This window comes from Vitis riparia, chromosome 16 (assembly GCF_004353265.1).
Source record: "Vitis riparia cultivar Riparia Gloire de Montpellier isolate 1030 chromosome 16, EGFV_Vit.rip_1.0, whole genome shotgun sequence".
NCBI classification, from domain to species: Eukaryota; Viridiplantae; Streptophyta; class Magnoliopsida; order Vitales; family Vitaceae; genus Vitis; species Vitis riparia.
In genome coordinates, this window is record NC_048446.1 from 19,334,403 (window position 1) to 19,360,815 (window position 26,413).

At 29.8% G+C, this 26,413-nt stretch overlaps 2 protein-coding genes across 2 annotated transcripts; one reads left to right on the forward strand and one right to left on the reverse strand.

Moving 5' to 3' along the window:
* Positions 1-1,300: 1,300 nt before the first annotated feature.
* On the forward strand, positions 1,301-1,900 carry LOC117933382 (late embryogenesis abundant protein At1g64065-like). Its single transcript, XM_034854747.1, has one exon. It carries the CDS (start codon positions 1,301-1,303, stop codon positions 1,898-1,900), a length of 600 nt encoding a protein of 199 aa, XP_034710638.1.
* A 17,182-nt stretch (positions 1,901-19,082) lies between these two features.
* Positions 19,083-21,638, reverse strand: LOC117933383 (WAT1-related protein At5g64700-like). The gene is made up of 7 exons (XM_034854748.1): positions 21,448-21,638; positions 20,419-20,481; positions 20,169-20,285; positions 19,850-20,078; positions 19,617-19,775; positions 19,344-19,495; positions 19,083-19,218 (listed from the first exon to the last, which is right to left on the reverse strand). Exons 1-7 carry the CDS (start codon positions 21,636-21,638, stop codon positions 19,083-19,085), a joined length of 1,047 nt encoding a protein of 348 aa, XP_034710639.1.
* Positions 21,639-26,413: the final 4,775 nt, after the last annotated feature.

Consider the following 26,413-nt stretch of genomic DNA (forward strand, 5'->3'; position numbering starts at 1 on the left):
ATAGAATTTTGTAGTCAATAACGATATTATGTCATAGCTTGATATTATACAAAGTCTTCATTTTGTTAAAATAAAATTATTCATAATCAAAAGTGATGGAAAGATTATTCTTTTATTTTCTTATTTAGTTAGTTGTTTTGTAATTATTATGTTATTTTCCCGAGTTTATCTTATGATAATATGAAATATTAATAAGAAGTTATGTAAAAGTGTTAATATTATATAATTTATCATAGTCAAAAGTATGTAAAATTACTTTTATAGTCTTTTATGATTAGAAAGCTATATAAAAAATGTTCTATATAGATAATTTATAGCATAAAAAAATATATATGTAAAAATTAAACGAGAACTAAACATTCTAACTAGAAGCTATGTTAAGCTTATTATTTATCATAAAAGCTATGCAATTATTTGATTATTTTTATTATTTAATTATTGTTAACTCATATGATAAAATTTTGTATAATATTTTATTCTTAATTTATTTTTTATATAATCTTAATTAAACTACATATGTTATGAAAAATAATAGCGTAAGAAAAGATAACAAATTTCATAATCTAAAACTACTATTTTATACATTCTTATATATTGCATTACCCATAAAGTAAGATTATAAATTTTATATATTCTTAAATTAAAGTTTTTAACATAATATTAAACCACGTAAACACAATTTTTCATCCTTATTTAATTCTATTATGGATGAGAAAGCCTATCCTTCCCCTACTAGGAGATTTTTCATTTGGTTCACAAGAATATTTGAAAAAGTTTATAGAAACCAACATTTACAAAACATATTCGAGATTTTTGTGTCATATCTTATCGACAAATTGACATGTGAACATCCGATATATATCGGCGAAATATCACCGATAAAAACCGATTTTTCAATCCATGATTTTAAGACATAATTTCAATACAAATGGTAAATTTTCTAATTTTAGAATTGCTATTTTTTTTTAATTTTCTGTAAAAACAAACTAGGCGTCAACCTACTTTAGTTATTAATGGTTTCCATAACAAGATTAAACTGATAGTTAAACCTAGTGGACAAAGTTTACTTTGGGCCTATTAACTAGGGTTTAGAAGCAAAACACATTATCAAGAAACCTTTATTAGGAGCCGTGTCCCACAAAATAGGAGGCCCCCAACTGAAACAAGGTAACATATAGTACACAGCTCATTATAGGAATTAGGTCTTCTTCATCACTGTCCTTAACCATAGAAAGCTTATTAGGGTTCTTCATCTCCAATCATCTTCTCCTCTGCAATCGCTACAATGCAAACCAAAAAAATGGCAAGCAATAACGAACGTGTTAATCCTGAGGTGCAGTCTCAAACCCTTCGCCGCAAGAAAATCATGAAATACTCATTATATGCTGCTGCTTTCGTCGTGTTCCAGACCATAGTCATAACCGCAATTGCACTAACTGTGATGCGCGTCAAGAACCCTAAGTTCAGGTTGCGCAATACTGTAGTAGAGGACATCGTCTATAGCTCGAACACATCCACTACCTCATTTGGCATGAGGATCCATGCTGAAGTTACTGTCGAGAACACCAATTTTGGTAACTTCAGCTTTGAGAACAGCACGGTAACGTTCGCTTATGGAGGGAATACAGTGGGAGAGGTCTTTATTGCTAGGGCTCGAGCCCGGGCTAGATCGACCAGAAAGATCGATGTGATGGTGGATGTGAGTTCGAACAATGTATCCAGCAACTCAAACTTGGGCAGTGATCTAAACTCTGGGCGTTTGATGCTGACCAGCCATGGCAGATTGAATGGAAGGGTGCAGGTGATGAAGCTGATAAAAAAGAGGAAATCAGCGCAAATGAATTGCACCATGGGAGTTAATTTGATGGAGAGAGAGATCGAAGATCTGAACTGCGACTAAAGTTTCATACTACATGTCACACCCCAAAACCCACTTCAAGGGCATGACGGTCATTTTACACCTTAAGCCCAAAGGCTCAAAGTGGAACGACACAAACAATTGTATTGTAACTGGAAAATTTACCAATTACCAAATTCCTATTCAAAGCAGTATGAACAAATTCTAAAATCTTCAAGTATCAACTTTAAAAAAAACTAATACATTAACCAAAATGTTATTGTCCAAATAACCTTAAACTCAAAAAGAATCATTAAAAAAAAAGATATGGACCTAATAATTCAAACAAGAATTAAGTTTTAACATTTAAACAAAGTCCAAAATGAAGAGAGTTTAAACAAATGTCCTAATAAAACCAAATTTCCCTCATAACGGTCACTCCTCGCCCGAACTGAGGTTATTTGAAAGATTATTAACAAAGGGGGATGAACTCAAAGTTCAATAAGGAACATTAATACAGTTTCATAGATCAAATAATTTCAATCATACTTGCAAATAGGAGATATAACATATATTTATTTTCATAAAAACTTTTGAGTTCAAAATACTAATACATTCAAACTTTTCAACAAAACTTTCTCATATCCATTTCAAAACAATTTCTCATCAAAATCAAATCAAATATATTCAAAATATCTTTACTCTGATTATCAAATAACAAATGGTGCCCAATTAGGTGAGACTGCACATATGAGTGACTTGTTTCAAATTTGTTCCATTTAAGGTAAACAAAACCAAAAGTCAACAATTATAACCCGTTGACTAGGGCCTTAAGGTCAACTATTATAACCCGTCGATTAGGGTCATATAATATCAACTATTATAATCCGTTGACTAGAGCCGAAAATGTTAACAATTATAACCCGTTGACTAGGGCCATATAATTCAAAGTCAAACATTTTATTTCATTAATTCAAATTTACAAAACAAAATATCATATCTCCTTAATTTTTCATTTTTCATAAATAAAGAAATTCTCAAATATACTTTCCACACAAAACCCATATTTGATCCATGTATAAAGATAAATATAATATTTTTACATATTTCAAATTACAATATAAAAAGAAAATTACTTTCTTTTATAAAAATCGGCATTAATTTCCCTTACCTTGAAGAAGTACTCAAAATCTTGAAGTATTTAACTTTGAAGAATTTCCTCCTCACCTAACATAATATCATACACAATATTGATAATTGATTATTTATCTAAATATATAAATTTGACAATCCTAAAAATATTTTATTTAGTATTAGGGATCCTAATTAATTTCTCATACTAATATTATTACTACCCAATATTATTTTCAACTTACTAAACAAAAATAAATTAATTTAGTGAGTTTCCAAATTATTGTAAAATTCATTTTCTTTCCTAATCTTACCATCACTATTTATTTCTTTATATACTTAAATTAAATTAAAACCTATACAAGAAACTATTATTATTATTATTATTATTATTATTATTATTATTCCTATAATCCAACTGTTGCTTAACCACAATTCCACCTCCACACCCCATTATATATTATTATTATTACTTTCAAAGACCCTGCAACACTATTGCTCCAAGCCACCAACTACACCCATTATTATTATTATAATAATAACACATTTTCTTCTTCTTCTTCTTCTTTTGTTTCTTTCTTCGTTGGACGTCTACATGCATCCTTGTTGTTTTTGTTTTCTTATTTTAAACCCTCTGCTACACGACACACATCTACATTATTATTATTATTTTTTTCTTCACCGTTCTAAAAAATCACGTGATTCTTATTTTATTTATTTATTTATTTTTTCTAGATCTATTCATTTAAGTAATCAAAATCTGTCGATCCTCATTAATAAATCAAACTATGTTCATAATTTTTTAATCTTTTTGACCTATAAATTCATTAAACAAATTCTAATCAAAATTGAGATATTCCAAAGAATATCTAAAGTGTTTAAAACTAATTAACGAATATAAAATATTAATATAAAGATTAAAAATCTTACTTGAAAAATTGATCTTCAAACCCTGAACCTTCAAATCTTTAGCCCTATACTCTTTGATCTTTCTGATATACATGTAAAAAGTTTTTTTGAATATAAAAGATAGGAAAAATCTAATTTATATATAGGAGTTTTAAATATGAAAAGACCTTTTTACCCTTATTAAATTACTTTAATTAATTAATAATTTCTAAATTACGATTGGGTTTGGGGCATTACATCTTCCCCTCCTTAACAGAAGTTTAGTCCTCTAAACTTGACATACACGAGTCTTGAAATAAATGAAAATGTTTTTCTCTTATATCTTCATATACTTCCTAAGTGACATCTCAAATACTAAGATTGCTTCTATAATGACCCACTCCCAACCGTGTAGATATTGTACACTTTGGACCCAAAGGGGCTCTTACAGCTTTAAAACGCGTCTACTTGGTTAAGAGAAGCCTCTAAATATATAGCGCTAGGAACTTCCTCCCCTATCCGATGTGGGGCATCACAAATACCCTCTTATGCAAACACAACATCCTCGTTGTGTCCCATGGGATTGTAGGGCCAAACAGACAAACATCTTTTACAGGGCCAAACAAACCCCCACACTGGGGTCGGGGATCGGCTCTGATACCATTTGTAACGACCCGCTTCCAACCATGTAGATATTGTCCGCTTTGGACCCAAAGGGACCTTCACGGCTTTAAAACGCGTCTACTTGGTTAAGAGGAGCCTCTACATATATAGCGCTTGGAACTTCCTCCCCTATCTGATGTGGGACATCACAGCTTCACTAGACCTTTATCAATCGGACAATAATAGAACATAGTATCTTTTCCATCTTGCACCACATAGGCATAAAACCCTTAACAATCTTTCCTAAGCAATGAACTAGCTCATAAGGCCAAGATCATACACAACGGTCTAACCACATGCTTTTCCTTAAAACTAAACTTATATTGGCCAAGAATACGAAAATCACCCTTTTATCAAAATTATTAATAGGGACATAAAAGGAAACTAACCAATCCATCTCCAAAATCACATCAAAATTCTAAAGGTCAAGAAGTACTAAGTCAACTAACATCTCTATATAACTAGCCATCATAAGACAACCTCCAAACATTATATTATCCACAATAGAATGTTTCATAGGAATAACAAAAATCAAATCAAAGTTTAGGCTACAAACAAGCATTCCCAACAAACCAACAAAAGATATCGAAACAAAAAGTGTGTTGAGTTTAGGTCAATCAAGACTCTAGCAATAAAGTGTAAATTCAAATAGTACCTATCGCCGCATTAAAAGTGGCTTGAGCATCTTAATGATTCATAGCAAACATCCACCCTTGGACTCTAGGTTTCTGTTTATCCTCCTTATTCTCCTCTTTAGGTTTTCCAATTATAAACTTCTTATTCTCTAGACAATCCCGAATCATATGTCCATGCTTCCCACAACCAAAACAAGCTCCAGACTCTTTATAGCAAGGTTTACCCCAATGTTTCTTACCACAAATAGAACAAGTCACATCTAAATTTTGCACTACTTCCCATTTAATCTGACTCTCAGTTGAAACAAACCTTTTTGGTGCTTGGTTATCATGGGTACTATCACTCCTACTCCTCTTCCTTTGTTACTCTCTGTACTACTGAAGCTCTTTATTATCCTTTTCCGCTATAAGGGCTCTATTTACAACGTCTGAATAGATACTAAGCTTCAAAATAGATATTTTGTTCTTCAAATAGGGCTTCAATCCATCTTGAAACTTTAATGCCTTTTCTTCCTCTGTAGCAATCAATTGTGGAGTAAAATGACAACTCTGTAAATTTAGTCTCATACTAGGCCACCGTCATATCCTCCTGTTCCAAACGAACAAACTCTCCTACTTTTTGTCGTCTAACACTGTTGGGGAAGTACTTTTTGTAAAATGTCTCCTTAAACTGTCTCCAAACTATAGGTCTCTGATCCTCTAAAAACCTTTTGGTCATACGCCACCAATGAAGTGCTTCTTTATCTAACATAAATGCTGCATAAGAGGCTTTTTGCTCCTCAGGGCAATCTATAACATCAAAGAATTTCTCTATCTTAAGAATCCAAGCTTTTGTTTCCTTTGGGTCTTGATTACCAGAAAAGTAAGGAGGACTTAACTTCTTAAAGTCATCAAATGAGCAACCCTTAGAAGATTAGGGTTGTCCAAGAGCTTGAGTCTCAATAGCTCCAGCCTGACACTCAACCAAACCAGCTAAAGTCTCAAGATACCTATAAAGCCCTTCTACATTCATGGAAGGCAAACCCTCAAGTGCAGGAGGTACATCATTATTAGCTTGACTGTTTTGGGAAGATACTGGTCTTCTTGGTGGCATGTTGTCCTATGAAGCATTAGGTATAACTAAATTAGTCACTAGAAAACCAATTAGACAAATTAGATTCATAAGGAATAATATGAATTTATAGAAGATGAAACTGAAACTTAAACTAATGCATCACTCATCTATCTCCAAAGTAAACTAAAACAAGTTCCCAACAAGATCATAACCTAGTACTCTTATACCACTTTGTCATGGCCCAAAACCCACTCCAAGGGCATGACGATCATTTCACACTTCAAGCCCAAAGGCTCAAAATGGAAACAATACAAACATTCGTATTGTGATTGGAAAATTTACCAATTACCAAATTCTTATTCAGAGTAGTATGAAAAAAATTCTAAAATCTTCAAGTATCAACTTTAAAAAAAACTAATACATCAACTAAAGTATTATTGTCCAAATAACTCCAAACTCAAAATAATTCAAATGAGAATTAAGTTTTAACATCTAAACAACATTCAAAATAAAGAGAGTTTAAACAAATGTCCTAATAAAACCAAATTTCCCTCATAACAGTCACTCCTCGCTCGAACTGAGGTTACTTGAAAGATTATTAACAAAGGGCGGTAAGCTCAAAGCCTAATAAGGAACATTAATACAATTTCATGGATCAAACATTTTCAATCATGCTTGCAAATAGGAGATATAACATGTACTTATTTTTATAAAAACTTTTGAGTTCAAAATACAAATACATTCAAACTTTTCAACAAAACTTTCTCATATCCATTTCAAAACAATTTCTCATCAAAACCAAATCAAATACATTCAAAATATCTTTACTCTGGTTATCAAATAACAAATGGTACCCAATTAGGTGGGACTTCACATATGAGTGACTAGTTTCAAATTTGTTCCATTTAAGGTAAACAAAACCAAAAGTCAACAATTATAACCTGTTGACGAAGGCCATGAGGTCAACTATTATAACTCGTTGACTAGGGTCTTAAGGTTAACTATTATAACCCGTCGATTAGGGCCATATAATATCAACTATTATAATCCATTGACTAGGACAAAAAATGTTAACAATTATAACCCGTTGACTAGGGCCATATAATCTAGAGTCAAACATTTTATTTCATTAATTCAAACTTACAAAACAAAATATCATATCTCCTTAATTTTTCATTTTTCATAAATAAAGAAATTCTCAAATATACTTTTTATACAAAACACATATTTGATCCATGCATAAAGATAAAAATAATATTTTTACATATTTCGAATTACAATATAAAAAGAAAATTATTTTCTTTTATAAAAATCGACATTAATTTCCCTTACCTTAAAGAAGTACTCAAAATCTTAAAGTATTTAACTTTGAAGAATTTCCTCCTCACCTAACATAATATCATACACAATATTGATTATTGATTATTTATTTAAATATATAAATTTGACAATTCTAAAAATATTTTATTTAGTATTAGGGATCCTAATTAATTTCTTATACTAATATTATTACTACCCAATATTATTTTCAACTTACTAAACAAAAATAAATTAATTTAGTGAGTTTTCAAATTATTGTAAAATTCATTTTCTTTCCTAATCTTACCATCACTATTTATTTCTTTATATACTTAAATTAAATTAAAACCTATACAAGAAACTATTATTATTATTATTATTATTATTATTCTCATAATCCAACTGTTACTTAACCACAATTCTAGCCCCACACCCCATTATATATTATTATTACTTTTAAAAACCTTGTAACACCATTACTCCAAGCCACCAACTACACCCATTATTATTATTATTATTATAATAATAACACTTTTTTGTCTTTTCTTTTGCTTCTTTCTTTCCTGGACGTCCGCACGCATCCTTGTTTTTTTTTTTAAACCCTCTACTACACGACACACATCTACATTATTATTTTTATTATTTTATTCACCGTTCCAGAAAATCATACGACTCTCATTTTATTTATTTATTACTTTTTTTTTCTAGATCTATTCATTTGAGTAATTAAAATTTGTCGATCTTCATTAATAAATCAAACTATATTCATAAATTTTTAATCTTTTTTATCTATAAATTAATTAAACGAACTCTAATAAAAATTGAGATATTCCAAAGAATATCTAAAGTGTTTAAAACTAATTTAAAAATATAAAATATTAAAGATTAAAAATCTTACTTGAAAAATTGATATTCAAACCCTAAACCTCCAAATTTTCAACCCCATGTTCTTTGATCTTTTTGTAAAAAGGTTTTTTTGAATAGAGAAGATAAAAAAATCTAATTTATATCTAAGGGTTTTAAATACGAAAAGACCTTTTTACCCTTAAATTGGGTTTGGGGCATTACACTACATGTACATACACATATGTGCCGCTAATTTCCTTGTGGAGAAATATAGTATATCCATCATTTAAAAATAGAAATTAATATCTATAACTTATTGTTTTAAATTAATTTTGACTTTAAGTAGTATTTTTACACATTTATTTTATAATTTATATGTTTAATAACTCAAGTTAAGTTATTAATCAAAATTAAGTTATTAAGTCTGTTTACTAAATGCCCCTCAAGTCCTAAATTCTAAGGGGCATATTAGTATCAACACCTTGTGACATTTCACATCTTGGGTGTAAAACTAACAGCCATCACTTTATGTCTTGGTTTCCCACACTTTGCGAATCAATTTGTTTAAATATTATATATTTAGGATGATTCTTGATAAGAATGAGCTTGAGGAAATTTCTAAATAATATTGTTCTAATGAGGTAGAGAAAGAGAAAGAGAAAGAGAAAGAAAAAGAAAAAGAGTCCACCAGTACCATAACCACAACACTAATGTCAATTGGTGAGACAATGTGGTATTGAGCAACTCAAACTTGAGCAGTGATATGGATTCCAGAATTTTGACACTCACCAACCATGGTAGATTGAGTGGGAAGGTGCATTTGATGAAGGTAATGAAAAAGAAATCTGCTAAAATGAACTGCACCATGAAAGTAAATTTAGCGAAGAAAGTAATCCAAGATTTGAAGTGTAAGTAAAATGTAGTTTTTATAATACCATGTGTGTGCTCATATGTTTTCAATATGCTATGTACGTACAATATACATGGTTGTTGTAGTATGTAGTTCATATTAAGTGAAAGACATCGGAGAAAAAAAAAGGGTTAATACTGAGTGGAACGATGACATTTGTCATTCAAGCTTGTATTTTTATTATTAAGGGTGAACGATAGGTGCCTCCCGTGGTATGGTTTAGGGGTATTTTTAGAATTTCAATACTTGAGAATTAGTATAAATACCATTTTATGCAACCCTAATTGAGATATAGTGAAAGTCTTCTTTCCTTTTCCCGTGGACGTAGGCAATCTGCTGAATCACGTTAAATCGGTGTGTTTTCTTTTCGCTTTTCTCTAATTTTCACTAGGAATCATTGCACAAAAATAAAAAATGGTATATATGTAATCTTAATACAGTATTAACTTTGATTTTTTTTTTTTTCCATTTTCTTCTCTTTTTTCATAACTTGTGAAAAGCCTCACTAACAATAGGAAGAACCCATGGTAGTCTTTTTCTAGAAAATGACCAAACCATCTTAAAATCAGAAGTTTACTTAATATTATGATTATAATCAAACCCTCCAAATCTTTGATATGAAGAACATTCTATATTTGCACCAAAAACCCACATCACCCATTAACAAACTTCAACTATAATTGCAGACCTAGATGGCAAGATCCAGTTAATTAGCACTAGAACCCAATGCAAAGAAGCCTAAACTAGAAGAACCCTCCAAAAAAATATGGATCTCAACTGAAAATAGATAGTGAGACACAATGATGAAAATATCGGTAATTATGGAAATATCGGTATTTCGATTTTATAGATATATCGAATATATCGGAGATATATTAGAAGATATTTTGAAAGAAAAAAATAACGGTAGACAAAAAATTAGATCAAAATTCATGGAAATGTAAAAAAACCTTATAAAAATGTAATTAGAAGTATAATAGATATTTTAAAGTTGTTTTGTTAAAAAATTTGATATATGTATAATATGATTTATCATATTTGATAATAATATCGTATGCATTGATAAACAATATGAATTTTATAAGTGTACATTTATTATTAAATTACGTCAAATATTATTTCATAATAATATTGTGATATTTGATTATAATATGTCTAATTTTAAAATATATTTAATAGTAAGATTATGATTCATTTAATTCAATTGGTCTAAATGATATAAAATAAATTGTGATATATGTATAATTTTTTTAATATTTAATTAATTTATTAATGATGTTAAAAACATCATGAAGAAAATTGTCATGATAATTTTTATATTTTTGGTAATCAATTAAATGAATTTTTTTATTTAATTATAAAATAATTATAATTAATTTGTTCTCTAAATTTTTTTTTAATATTTTGTTTATATGATGACTTTGAATATAGATATGTTTGGTGCAATATATTCAATAAGGGAATACTTTATCTCGTGGTAGGCCAAGCTTTATGTAAGTGTTTTGTTTGGGTTCGAGTCCCTTCAATGACAACAAAAGTTAAAAGGCAATTTTAAGCTTTCATTGTAGCTACACTGTAGGACTTTCACTGTATTGTCCTATAGCGTGTGTTGACCAAGGATGAAAATATCGGTAATCACGGATATATCGGTATTTCGATTTTACGGATATATCGGAAATATATCGGTGGATATTTTGGAAAAAAATATTGGTAAGCTTAAAATTGTTAAAAACTTATGAAAATGTAAGAAAAACCTCATAATAATATAATTAGAAGTATAATAGACATTTTAAAGTTATTTTATTGAAAATTTTGATATATGTATAACATGATTTATCATATTTGATAATAATATCGTATGCATCGATAAAAATATGAATTTTATAAGTGTACATTTATTATTAAATTACACATAATATTATGATATTTGATTATAATATGTCTAATTTTAAAATATATATTAGTATTAAAATATGATCCATTTAATTCAATTGTATTAAACAATATAAAATGAATAATGATATATATATATATATATATATATATATATATATATATATATATAATTTTTTAATATTTAATTAATTATTAATGATATTAAAAACATTATGAAGAAAATTATATAATTTTTATATTTTTGGTAATTAATTAAAAGAGTTTGCATTTAATTATAAAATAATTATAATTAATTTGCTCTTTAAAATATTTTTATATTTTCTTAATATAATGAATTTAAGTATATATATAGTTGTTGCATATTATATATCAAAAGGGGACTTAGCCCAGGTGGTAAGCGGTGAACCCCAAACCTTTTGGGGTTCAAATCCTCTTGGTAGCAGGCAAATGGAGAGGTACTGTAGCGCGTCTGACTTTCGTTGACCCGTCCGAAATTTTAGCGAAATTTTCATCCATCCGTGTGATACATGCTGTATAGCTCTTAAGAAAGGTATATTAACCACCTTGTACTTATATAAGAAAACGCATCAAGTATATAGCATACTTTGCTGCTTTCGTGGTATTCCAGACCTTAGTTATAACGGCCTTTGCATTAACAGTGATGCTTATCAAGAATCCTCAGTTCCGATTGCGCACCGCTGTAATAGAGAATCTAAGCTATACCCCCAACACAAATTCTCCCTCATTTAACATGAGAGTCAATGCTGAAGTCACTGTGAAGAACACCGAATTCGGGCACTTCTAATTCGAGAATAGCACTGTCACGTTTGCTTATGGGAACATTACCGTGGGAGAGGCTTTCATTGCTAAGGCTCGCGTTTGGGGTAGATCAACCAGAAAGGTAAATATAACAGCACACATGAGTTCAGACAATGTATCGAGCAACCCAAACTTGGGCGGTGATATAAATTCCGGGATGTTGAGCCTGACCAGCCATGGCAGATTAAGTGGAAGGATGTATTTGATGAAGACGAGGAAATCAGCACAAATGAACTGCAGCATGGCAGTTAATTTGGCGGGGGGAATGATCCAAGATTCGAAGTGCAACTAGATTTCTTACTTTATAACTATTTGCTTGATCAGTACTGATCTCTGGTTTTGGGTGCCTTAATGTTTTGCTCTGTATATGAGCCTGAAAGAATATGCCAAGTGTTTAGTATCCTTCATACGTAATTACTCTTTAATTTAATATTTTGAGTTTATTGGATCAAGCCCTTGTACCACACTGAAGCATACACATCTTTAATGAAGAAATCGAAGTGTGTCCTCCGGCGGGAAGATTGATATATAATTAAGGGAGAATTGTGTTTTGGGCCTAGCTAGGCCCAAAAATTAATAAAAGATCCTCCAAACACCTTTAATTGATTGTAAGGATATAAGGTTGGAATAGACAAAAATACCCTTTTTTACTTATACCCACCATTTTGTCTTTATATCACCACTCTTTACATACCCCATCCATAAAATTCTCCTTTATTTAATCATTTATTTTATTTTTTTTATTTTTTAAATTCCTTTAAAAATAATTGAAAAATCAACATTATTTTATATTTTTAAATTATAAATAAATAAAAATTATATTAATGATTCAAAAATTATTTTGGAACATACTTTTGAAAAAAATATTAATTTAAATGAATAAAAATTATTTTTTACATTTTACAAGTAAATAATTTAATAATTAAAACACTATTTAAAATAAATATATTTACTATTTTTTTTCTTTTATACTAAAAAGTATTTTAAAGTTTATTTTTTTATTATTATAAAATAAAAAGTTTAAAGTTTTTTTTTAAAATCTTTTTCTTTCCATAGTTTAATAATCTTTTGAACATAAACTTTTGTAATAAGTTATATGAATGTTCCAAATTTGTTTATTAAGGAATTTTTTTTAATGATTTGAATTAATTGAAATGAGAAAAAAGAAAAAGAGAGAAAGAGGATAGATGAAGAGTTTTTATTTTAAATATCCAACTAAAATGTTTTCGTATTTAGAAATGGATTATATCAATACATAGTATAGTAGAGATTGATTTTTTTCTCATACAAAAGGGTTAAATGATATGTTTACTCATTTTAAATAAAAACAAGTAGTTAAAAATTATATAGATTATGTTTGAGTTTGGTTTTAAAATATTTTTTCTAGTTTTTATTATTTTTTTATTTTTAAAAATTATTTTTATTTTCTATATTGTCTCTTTTTGAAAATACATTTAATTAAAAAAATGAAAAATATTTTTAAAAATGAAAATTGAAGACCTTGTTTAATACTAAGATAACAAAAAGAATTAAATTTCATTTATTAATTATTCTTTTTTATTTTTAAAATATAATATGTTCACAATTAAATAAAGGAATTGGTCAATTGTATATTTTTTTCACAAAAATGTAATATGTTCATAAAAAAATTGGATTGAAATTTTTCATCATTTTTTTTTAATCAAACTACTAGAATCATGTTTAATACAAATATAGGCATATATGCACTACGGGAATATGAAATTTGTGTCACTATACAAGAGTATTTACTAACTGTATAAGGGAAATGTACTAAGTGTACAAGCAGTGTATAAGATTACCATTTATAAAAAATTTCAATCTATTTTGAACCACTCCTTTATTTTTCTTGTCACCCACAAATTGCATACTCATGTGATGCACTTCATTTAACTCCCATATGAAAATTCTGATACTTTCCCCAATAATGATGTTTGGGAAAAAAAAAAAAACTAACCCTAATTCATCCATCTTTTTATTAGTTAAACCATTAGAAATATGGTTAACACACCTACATGGACATATTACTTAGGATAGATATATTGTACAATGGTATTATACTAATTGTACAAGGGAAATGTACTAAGTGTACAAGGAAAATGTATTAACTGTACAAGGGTGTACAAGACTACCATCTATAAAAAAATTTAATCGATTTTGAATCACTTTTTCATTTTCCTTGTCACCCATAGATTGCATACCTACGTCATGCAATTTATTTAACTTTCACATGAAAATTTCGATACTTTTCTTAGTAATAATGTTTGGGGAAAAAAAATTTAATCATAATTCATCCACCATTTTGTTAGCCAAATCATTAGAAATAAGATTAATATATCTACGTGGACACATAACTTAAGAGGGATATATTGCACCATTGTACAATGATGTTACACTAATTGTACAAGAGAAATGTACTAAGTGTACAAGGGAAATATACTAAGTGTACAAGGGTGTACAAGGCTACAATTTGTGAAAGATTTTAATCGATTTTGAATCATTTCTTTATTTTTTTTGTTACCCATAAATTGTTTATGAAATTTGCACTATTATATAAGGGTGTTACACTAACTATAAAAGAGTATTCCACTCATTGTGTAAGGCAATGTACTAACTGTATGGGGTAAATGTACTAATTATACAAGGGTGTACAAGGTTATCTTTTATGCAAGATTTTAATCAATTCTGAACTTTTTTTTTTCTTGTCACCTAAGGATTGAACACTTTTCCCCCACACATTCCTTCACCTAAAAATTGTTTTATTTTGAAATTTTAAATTTCATCATCCAAAATTTGTAATTGCATATTTCATTTAAGTAGTTTTAACAAAATTTTTTCTTACTACATTTACATCCTATATAAAGGAAAATTAAACATAATATTTAAGTATTACCTTTTTTTTTTTGTGTGAAATCAAATTAATATAAATGGATAACACATTAATGTCATTGTTTCAAATAACTTAAGACAATATAAACAACATATAATAACTGTTAAGGAAAAATTATGAATATTTTTTTACCAAACTATGTCATTTAGATCTTCTCTACCAAAATTAAAACATAGGAAATAAAATTAAAATTAATCACATTTAAAATGTTTATTACAAGTAAACCGAATGAAATATATATTTTTACTATTTTACCTTTATAAACATAATGTTAGCAAATATTAAAAAAATCATATTTAAATAGAATTAAAAAGGATAAAAAATTATCTTTGTAACATTTGTAATTTTTTTTTATAAAAAATCATTAATTTAAATTATCAAGTTAATTTAAAATAATTTTTTTTGTTGTAATTATAGTTTTAAAGATTCTACGATTTTTATATTATTACTTTTAATTTATTTTCTTTGATTTTTTATTTTAAATTTCATCTAAACTTGTTTTTTCTTACATTTATATGTTTTCTATTATATCCTTATTTAAAGTGATTTTCATCTAATTTGTATTCCATTATATTATCTTTTCAATTTTAATGTGTTGTTATACCTCTTTACATAACAAAAGATTTTATTATTTTTCATCTACAAAACTTTATACAAAAGATATCATGTACGAGGAAAAAAATAAAAAAAGAGAAAATTATGATATAATTTACATACACATCTCTTAATATGATACATTTGCTTGACTTAATGACATCATGCTTTAATAATTTAAATCATGTCAAGTCCACATCTATTTTAGATTTAAAAAGGCATTTGAATATTTTTCAAATTATTAAGTTAAAATACATTATTCAATTAAAAATTAATTATCACCATTAGTTAAAAGATGATCATGTTACAAAATAATATATTAAAATAATATCAATGTATTGTCCAAAAAATAGAGAAAATATTCAAATAATTGTCTACAACTTTAAAGATATTTATATATATATTAGATAAAAAAAATAATAATATTTTTTAAGGTGTTTAAAAATTATTTATTATATATTTTGTAAGTTTAAAAAAATATATTTTATGAGGTATTTAAAAAAATTTTTACTTTAAAAATATAGTAATAATCCTTTTCAACCATTGATTACCAACATTTAATTTATTAGGCATGATTTTTGGGAGAAAAATAATTGATGAAAATAGTAACACCTTTCTAGAAAAGAATTAATTTACATGTCTCACCTATTAATATGTGAGAGAAAAAGATAAGGTGAATGATGAAAGAGAGAGGGAAAAAAAGAATGAAAGAGAGTGGGAAGTTAGTTGTTTTCTTTTTCTTTTTGACAATAAAGGGCATTTTCGGAAAATTAAATGTTTCATATCCTTCTTTTTAATTTGTAGACTTTCTTTAGGTGTTGGGCTTAAATATGAAACTTATGAGGATCTTTTATCAATTTTTGGGCCCAGCTGGGCCCAAAACACAATTCTCCCTATAATTAAAAAAGACAATTTGTACTTTATATACTGCTCATGGAGACTTCAAATCAAAGTTAATTAATCAAGATGTGAATATGCATGCGCAAAGTAAAAAATCTAAGCCACTGTATAATCTAGAATAAGCATCTTTTGTAATCAAATTTTTGCTTGACATATGGCCAAACAAGGTATTTTATATCATCATATATATATATAGGTCATTACAAGTCTTCGCTTCCCACATCATCTCCAAATTTTTCACATTTCTATAAAAGAAGTCCGAAAGGAATGGATGATAATAATCAAGAACTCTATCCCATGGCACCAACCTATGGACAAAACAAAAATGATGTAGAATCTCCTTCTCGGCAGTCTGAAGTGCTCCGCCAGAGCAAATGCATAAAATATATAGCATATTTTTCTGTTAATCCATTCATTTCTATATTTAGTTCTTTGAATTGGAATTCGGATCATATTATGTGTCCATGTGTTTTTGCTTCCATCCAGTAGCATACCATTAAAACATACCTGAAAATTTATTTCTATGAAATGCTCTACATGAACATCGTCCTTCATGGTTCAAATTACTGCCACAAATTTTCAAGGTGATGCTCCAAGGGTCTGCCTAAATCAATGTAGTATTCACACTACTGTTCTGACAATATATACCAATCATAAGATCTTTGATTTTGGTAAAACTTCTACTCAGTGGCCTTAGATAAGTCCCAAGTTCTTGAGGAAAATTCGGGTTTGGTCTCATCTATATATATATAAGTAGAACAAAGAGAAGCTATTCCTTAATGCCATGCTTTTCAGCTATGTACTAATGGAGCTTGGATCCAGGTCCGGTGGCACGCAAAATCTAATATCAATTCACAGTCAATTTTCTTCAGACGATGGGGCTTTTGAGGGTTGATTCCATTGTAAACTATGAACTTAATGCCTACAGAATTTAAAGACCCACCATCTTCAAAGAATTAGGGTTCCCTTGGAATTTAAAGCCATAACCTTAAATTCAACTGGTCAAATTGAGCAACAAGGAATTTGTACAGGCCAATTGAGCTTGGGTCTCTCAGTGCATGCATAAACTTATATATTTTATGCCCTAATCTTGGCAAAGAATATATAATTCCTTCTATAAGCTTTAACTAAGCCCTGCCTCCATTTGTAGAATGGTTTTCCAACCTCAGTAATATTAGAAAGGGTTCCTAAACCTTGCACCATCTGCGTTTGATTTGCATGATAGGCACCGTAATGTTGTTGACGCAACTTAGCTAAACCCTTTCACTACTTGCTGGTTTCATCCACCAGTCAATGAACCAACCAAAACTGCCTAATTTAAGAGAGTCCGTCTAGTGCTCACAAGCATACTGAAAAGTACCCCAAAACTATGTCGCTAAGCAGAATCAAATATGTAATTATAAAAAAGTCAAAAGGGGAGAACGAGCTTTAGAACTTGAAAGGCGAGTGCACATGAAGCTATGCCAAAAAAAATTCAGAATGAAAGGTGAGGATGAAAATACAAGCATTTGTGCAACAGTACTGTTAATATTAATCCGATATTAACAATAAAAGAAGCCCACAAATTATTTGATGAGTTCTGGCTATATCTGCAAGAAAGATCCCTATAACATTAGGCGTGACTTGGGACAATGTATTTTGATGAGTTCAGAGATTTTGATGCTGATTGGCTAAGGAAAATTGATTTGCAAGTTGCACGTGATAAAGGTGATGAAGAAGGAAATCCACACAAATTAATGGTGCCATCAAAATTCATTTGGCTGCCAAAGCAATGTATGTTGATTTGCAATGTGATTAAGATTAAAGGCTGGGCTAGTTTGAAGTAATGGTATATAAATAAATTCTACAGATAAAATCTAAATCCATTCATTTCCTTTTTATGAAATTGGAATCCAAATTATGTTAGCACAGTAGCACTCATTGTATTGTCTGCTAATTTGAACATGTGCCAGGGCATAATGGCTGGCAACTTCCGATCAAAATAATCTACCAGTAAATTCTACACATAAGCAGACAGCTTCATAAAAAACTAGCATGATCACTCTCCTAGAATATGCTCCATACTACCTTTCCAGAAATTAATTGAAACAGAGAATCCATAGTACTAGCCTTGTCATATCAAGCTTAAAATTTTTTAGGCAAGTGCTTGATTCTCCTTCTCTTATCAGTATTTCTTTTCTTTCAAGCATGACCAAATATTCTGTGGTATTCAACAATTTAAGGCATGCTAAAAGTAAACGCCTGCTCCTACTGCCTTGTTTTGCAAATTTTTCTGACACAAAGATGTTTTGCAAACCTTAGGGACTCCAAGGGTTGGTTTCAGTTGTAAACTAAGGAACTATATTTATCATTAATACAGAAAATATTGGTTGGGAAACATTTAATAGTTTTGACTTCCGTTCTAGAAGCATCATGAATGTTGTTGATGAAGAAAAAGTACACAGGAGATCTTCAATGAGATGCAAAAGGAGAGGATTAGTCTGCAGGAAAACTAGAATGTGGACAACTTAGTAAGAAAAAAGCTCAGTATCAAAATACAGATATACATACATTCTGAAGGCATAAATATGCTTTATTCGTTCATTATTACTTTTTCCTTCCTTCCTTTGGTATTGTGAACTTTGAGCTGACAACTTTGAGAACAGGCTTCAATTGGGAATCGTTCTACATCCCGTTCAATCAGATGGCACTGTGGTTCTCAATTACAGCCCTGCAGATTCAGGAACTCGTGATACTTCTCTTGCAGCCCCACTTGGTCGAGGCAAGACTACTGGCTCCTGTCTCCTTCCCCACAGAAAGGAATACAAACCAGCTATAACTATAGACATGCCCAGCAAGCTGCATGGATTACAACTTGAGCTATTAGTCTAAAGCAGCATTGTTTTTATTAATACCCAACAACTATATAAGAAATAAGCTAGAAAATTATATCTACTTTACTATTTTAACGAAACAAATCCGACCTCCCGAGGCTGATCTCTTCACCAAAAATGAGAGCTTCTGAAAATGCCACAGCAATTAGTGCGAGGGGGTTGAACACAGAGGGGAAAGTGGGGCCTCGCTTTTTAACTGTCCAAGAAACCAAGAGGAAAATTGCAGGTGTCACCACTGCTCCCTGTTCAAATAATCATCAGAATAATCACTAAGAACTCTTTAAATGAGGCAAAAGTTTTCTAGATTTTTAATCAAAAAGGAAAAACAATGACATAAATTAATATAGGAAATCAACAACTTACTGAATAGATTATTGTGGCTAGTTGCAGATTCCATTCTAGCTGCCAAGCAGCCTTGCTTCTATTTAAGCATAAGCCCATCACAGTTGATTGTGCTGCAGCTATAATAAATGTTAACATCGTTCCCCAATATTTTAATGGAAATACTTTGAGTAACTCAACCTGTTTGAATAAAGATACATACATGAGAAAAATCGGACTTAAGAGACCACAACATTACTTGGATTAATATATACCTGAACTATATACCAAATTGCAAGTGACAAGCAACTAGACAGAAGCATCACCGTCCCACGAGCCCAATGTGTCCTTTTTTTTATGATGCTATTCTCCAACATGTGAACATGTCCAATATGGAATGATTTTCCCTTGTACAAAATAGTAATTAATGCTCCGACTAAGCAAATGATTGTCCCTGCAATTTTCATCTTACCAGCCTTGGTTTTCAATAGCAGTTTCTCAATCCTATAATCAATCACTGCTTAGTAACAACTTAAACATCTAGAAATCAATAATATTAACATGAAACGAGTCAGAATCAGGCAATGAAGTTACCCAAAAACAGTGGAGAAAGCAAAGGTAATAATGGGAACTAAATTGATCATATTGGAAGCAAATGTCGCAGTGGTATCTCGTACACCATAGTAAAATAGCCCCACTGCCATTGTTACTCTGCATTTCATGTAAAAAAAGGGTTTGAGATATCAACAGAATAGTATTGACATTTTGATTATTTTCTATTCTGTATACAGGTTTTGTCCCTTGAGCCAAGAAATATGTACTGATCTACATTTGTATGCCTTACCCGGTTATTGCATTCATGAAGAGCCAAAACCAAACTTCAAAAGTCAGCTTCTTTTCTTTGTTCCTGCAACCATGCACAACACCAGTGCTCAAACCAACAACCCAACAAAAGTCTGAATATGAGTCTATTAAGAGAAAGGGAAAATTGGTGCAAATATACAGTCCCCCCCCAAAAAAAAGGAAAAAAAAAATTCCAACCCTATGTCATTTTCAGTGATTAGTAACAACATCTGATAAAAAATGACTTTTAGGTATTACTCTTCAATCAAATTTCCTAAAAGAAAAATCTAAAAGTAATCCTAACCCTAGGTCAATTTCTTCATATTTGTCTATCATATCTGTTTCATTTTTCTTCTTTTTGGTCTTAGGCTATATTTCCATTATTATTATTTTATTTTTTATTTTTTTATTTTTATTTATTTATTTTGCGGGGAAGGAGGAAAAACAGTAGAAAAATTCAAGGAAAAAAATAATAATAATAAAACAGAGAAAAAGAAAATTTATTTATTGGGATTGCACTGTGGGCAAAATTTTCCTTCAATATTTCTCCTTTTTTCCTTCCATATTTCTTTTCAACCTTTTTCCTAACTCTTGTTTCCATATTATTAAAAAAAACAAGATTTCCCATTTTCTTAATACTTCTTAAAAATCAAACATAGCCTTAAAGTTTTATCTGGATCATGACCTCTCTTAAAAGCCATGGGAAAAAATAAATAAAATATAAAAGAAAAAGCAAAGAAAATAATTTGAGAATCTAAAGAGAGGAACTTGAGAATCTAAAAGAGCTGCAGGACAGCCATGACTTCGTCATCTTCTTCTCCACTAAGAATTTTCTACCCTAAAAAGGCCGCCCCACACGGAATAGAACTGGCAGCCATGGCTGCTCTGGGAATGGAATCGCCTGTCTCTTTATCCTTGAACAAAAAAGGAAAAGAAGATGCAAGTCTCCGCAGGAGGTGGTGGTAGTATTCATGTAAAAAAAAAATAAGGTTTAGTGTTAGAGAACACATTAGGATGAAGGAGGATGTACCTTTCAAAGAAGAAAGCAAGGGGTGCAACACAAACAGTAGCAATAGCATGACGATAGACCACGAAAGCGTAAACAAAGGCACCTTTGTTCAATGCAACTTTCAGAAGTAGTTGCATTGCTGTACCCAAGGCCTGTAATAGTAACATGGCCAGAACCGGACGTGAAGCCATGAACAAGTTCTTCATCTCCATCTCTCTCGTGTTGAAGGAAAAAGAAAAGAAGAAGAAGAAGAAGAAGAAAACACCCTCTTCTCTTCTTGTACTTCTTGTCTTGATTTTATACCAAATGAAGAATTAAATCAACTGTGTTCAAAAAATTTCCATGACTGATCAAATTCCCATATGAGATATATTTTTCCATATCCAGCACTTTAATAGCTGTATTTGGAATGAAAACTTTTCTTGAAAAAAGAATGAGTAAATTTAGAGCCACAGAAAGAAGCAAATGAATTCAATTTTTGGAATGAATGCAATTTATTAGAGGAGATTATTTGTAACTTCTCAAAAAGAAGTTTAATTCTATGTAACATTTCCCTACCTCCACGAAGTAATGGTCCCAGGTTGAATGAAAACAAATGTGGACTTTTGGGGTTGATAACCATGAAATTTTTGAATATTTATAATTATACATGTGACAATTTGTTATTGACTAGCTAGAAAGGTCGGGTGGTACCAAAAAGTTTTTTTTTTTTTTCATGCAATAGAATGGTCTCTCATATTATGTTTAGTTGGCAAAACAAGATAAAATACAGTATGTATGTTTTAGGATATTATATCCTATTAGATTATATGGATATTATTTTCAATGTATTCAATTGATATGAAATCTTAATATAGTTTTAGATTGTAAAGCAAATAAAAAATAAAATAGAATATATATTATTTTCAATGTTTGATATTTATTTAATAATAAAAATTATACCGTGCATCCTCAGACCACATCATTTGGAGTCTTGTTTACTTTTATTTACTTTTAGTTGGTGCCTTGGAATAACATCTCTAATCTTATTTGCTTTCTTTGGGATGGCATATATTTCTTTAGTTTATAGTATATTTCAGTTTTTAGGTTATGGTTTGCTTTCTTTAACTATGCTTTATTCATTTTAGTTTGGTTTGAGTTAATGGCTTGCTTTTCCTTGTTTTCTTTATCTTCTTCTACATCAGTTCTCTTCTCTATTCTCTCATTTCTCATCTCTTTCTTTTTCATCCCCCAAGTATAATTATTTTAACCCCTCTTTTATTTTGAATTTGTGTTTTATTTCTTTACAATGGAGGACAATAAGAATAAATAAGCTTTAGGACTAGCACAATCTTTGTGAAGGTGCGTCCAAGGGCAATGAATTGAGCCCAAGTTCTATTAAGGCCGAAGGTGAAAGGCTCTAACACATTGGAGGCCCAAGCATAACTCAGAGTCCAAAAATCACTTAGCCTAGGAACTATTCTACTTTATGCCGAAGGCACACATAAAACATAGCGCTTAGATGTTGGGAGAAGGCCCAATAACTCCTTGCTATGAAGAATTCAAGGGTGAAATCAATTTAGGCTAATGGTTTATTACCTAAAAATTTCTAGATATTTCATTCTAGTTTTAATCCAAAAAATTAAAAATTAAAAAGAAAAACCTAAACTGAAGACTTGTGTTGAATAACATCATCTCTTCTAAGGCAAGAGTTGAGGTTCTCGGAAAAAAACATAGGACCTAAGGTAATGGAAATATGGTTGGTGAGACAATCTTGGCTTAGAAGCCCGGGCATGGGTCTAAAGAGGCTCTTATACAATAGTTCTCTAAGCCTAACACTTGGGTGTTGCCAACCTTAATGCCCATTACAAGTCTAAAGAGATGTCATTGTGTACTAAACAACTCATTGGGAAAATTAAAGATGGATGGTGATCATGAAACCTTTTAGGATAAATCTGGCTTTTTAATTGTCAATAATCTCCTTTGGTTTAAAATGTGAAGTACGAAGTTTCAAGGGCAAAGATTTTTACTTTCGGCTACTAATAAACCAATAAGAAAAGCTCTATAGGATGAGAAAGAGTCAAGATTTTGGGGAAGAACTAATGATTGATGTCATATATTACATGGTAAAGATGGCAAAAATCACATCTTAGGTACCATTCAATATTAAATGCATTCCCCGTTTAGTTAATTGTATGCTACCTTTTATATACTTTGTTTTCTCACATTTTCCATTTAATTGTTGATTTTTACAACTACATTTATGAATAATGATGGCCTTGGGATCCTCATGACACATCTCAAAGGCAAGAGTGGAGGTAGATGGTTAAAGATGTATGAAGATTAATGACGTAGTCCTATTCAGTCCTATTAGACTAATAAAAAGTTTATGGTTGGTTGAGAAAATTAGAGATATCCCAATGAGGTCAAATAACTTAATTTTTTTTTTTTTTTGTAAGTCTTTGAATATCGACCTTATCCATTTTCAAAAACAATAATAAAGGACATAATTTACTGATATGAAAAAATAAGGAAAAATTGGTGAAAATATGAAAATATTGAAGAAATTAAGGGGTGTTCTGGAAAAAATGGCACCACCTTATAGCCTAGTGCCATTTTCCCGTTGTACCGCCATTTTGAGTAGAAATGTTTTCTCTACTAGAAAAAATGTCTCTAGGATTTACTTGTAATGGTTTAATATAATATAGAAATTGAATCTTCAGTTTTACTAATGATTTTATTTTGTTCTGTTTTTGTTCTTCATTTTGATTTCATCTTCATATATTTTGAGTACTAAATTAGATCTGTCAAATAGGAACTTAATTGTCAGGCAAAATCGTATGACTTAATTATATAGCTTTAATACCTCGTTATACATGGGAACTTCTTAACTTTGTGGGCCATCACTCATAAAAAAAAATTGTTCAGGAGATGAAACCTCGAGAGATACCCCATCATTGGCAGAAATGAAAATGATATCCTACAAGATACCAATCCTATGGTTCTATATTAGCACTACTCTTGGATTCATATAAGATTTAGGGGACTTTGTTGCATTTACTGCTCAAGGGTTCATGGAGATATGCATACATGGAAATATTTTTGGTTATTCATCTTTTGCCAACACACTTTTATCCTTAGAAATGCTCAATTAGCTAGGTTGCTTTATTCTCTTCAAATTCCATACTTGTATTAAGGTACCTCTGAGAACAATATATCAAAGACGTCTCCTATCCACAAGCCAAGTCAAGAACCGAAATTTTTTGCCCAATCATAAATTTTGTTGGGAATTGTCCCAAATTCCTAATTAGTAAAGATTCATTTTTGTAAAAAATATTGTATAAAATATTTCATAAGTTAATATATTATTGTAATATTAGATTTCCTCATAGAATAAAAAAAGTTGTTAGAAATATTTTTATAAATATTCTAAGTCATGAAGGAAAAAATTATGATAAGGAGATGAAGCTGTAAATATTATATGAGCTGGATAGAGATGTGAGGAAGAATGAGAGGTACTCGGTGGAGAGAGATGACTCGTGATAGGGTATAGGTATGAAGAGTGAGGAAATATGAAATGTTTCGAAAACCCAATAATTGTACCTGGTTACATCTTCTATAATGTTTTTTATTATTTAGTGGAATAATTATCTTTCATTCGTGGACATAGACATGGTTAGTCGAATCATATTAAAACCTCATGTATCATTTGTGTTTATTTTATCTTTCTGTTCTTGATTAATGATGTTTGCATCAAAGCTTCCATTTACGTAACAAATTTTTAAAGACATTGTTCAATCTAAGTTGGCTTTCAATACTTGCAGCACCATGAATTCCCATGATGCTAATCAGAATCAGCCGAGGTTTCTCTTTTCATATGGAGGAGAGAGGGAAGCAAGTAGATGAGATTATACATTCATACTAGTAAAGACTGACTGCTGGTTGAGTTGCGGGACTACTAAAGGAATAGTGAATTTTATATGGAGGAGAGAGAGAGAGAGAGAGAGAGAGAGATAGAGAGAGATAAGATCACACTAGAATGAGTGACCGGTAGTTGAGTTGGGGGACCACGAAAGGACTCGTGAAATGGGAATAGGTTCATGCACCTTTGAATACAATGAAAAAGAAGTTTGTTTATTTGTAGCCAATGAAGAAATTCATTATTGGGAATTTATTGAACGAATTTAACCACCATTCATATCAAATTATATGCGCCGATAAAATTGCATCCATTGTTTCTCTAAGGAAGTGATAAGATTCTACTAGTAATTAATTTTAAATAAAAAATATTTTATTTATAACCATATCAATCAAGTTATTAAGTTCCACTTTGATAATATTTTTTTTATCCCCTATCTCAATAAATTAATTAATTTTACTTCCCCTCCCCCTCCCCCTCCCCCTCCCCCCACAAGAAAGTATCTTATGAAATTTCAAATGGTGCGTGAGTAAATTTATCCATATTTGAGTATTTGATTTTTATTAAATGTTGAAGATATTTTTTCATTTATTAGTATTTCAATATTGTTGAGTGTTAAGTTGTTTGTTTTTATTTATATATAATTCTGGTAAGTGTTAAAACTATTTACTTTTATACATTAAAAAAAAGAAAATTAATTAATACATTTTTTTTAAAATCTAACTTAGAAACTAACAAATTAAAAAAGAAATAATCTGAATATCCTAAAACATCAGAATTTGTTATCACAATAAAGATTTTATAATAACTAATTATGTAATTAGTTAAGAAATAAATAATTGGTAATCATTAGGATTTGTGATTATTCTTTGGTAGCTACGAAAATATTAGATAATTTGTAAATTATTAATAAATGTATTTTTTTCAAAATTTTCTTATTTCATATTAAGAAAACATTTTAAATTTTTTTAATAATAATTTCTTTTCTATTTTTTATTTTTTCTATCTCATTTATCATGTCACGCAAATAGAGATGAACAATTTTCCTTAATACTTCATTTTCTTTTTTGTTTTTTCTAGCATTTTTTT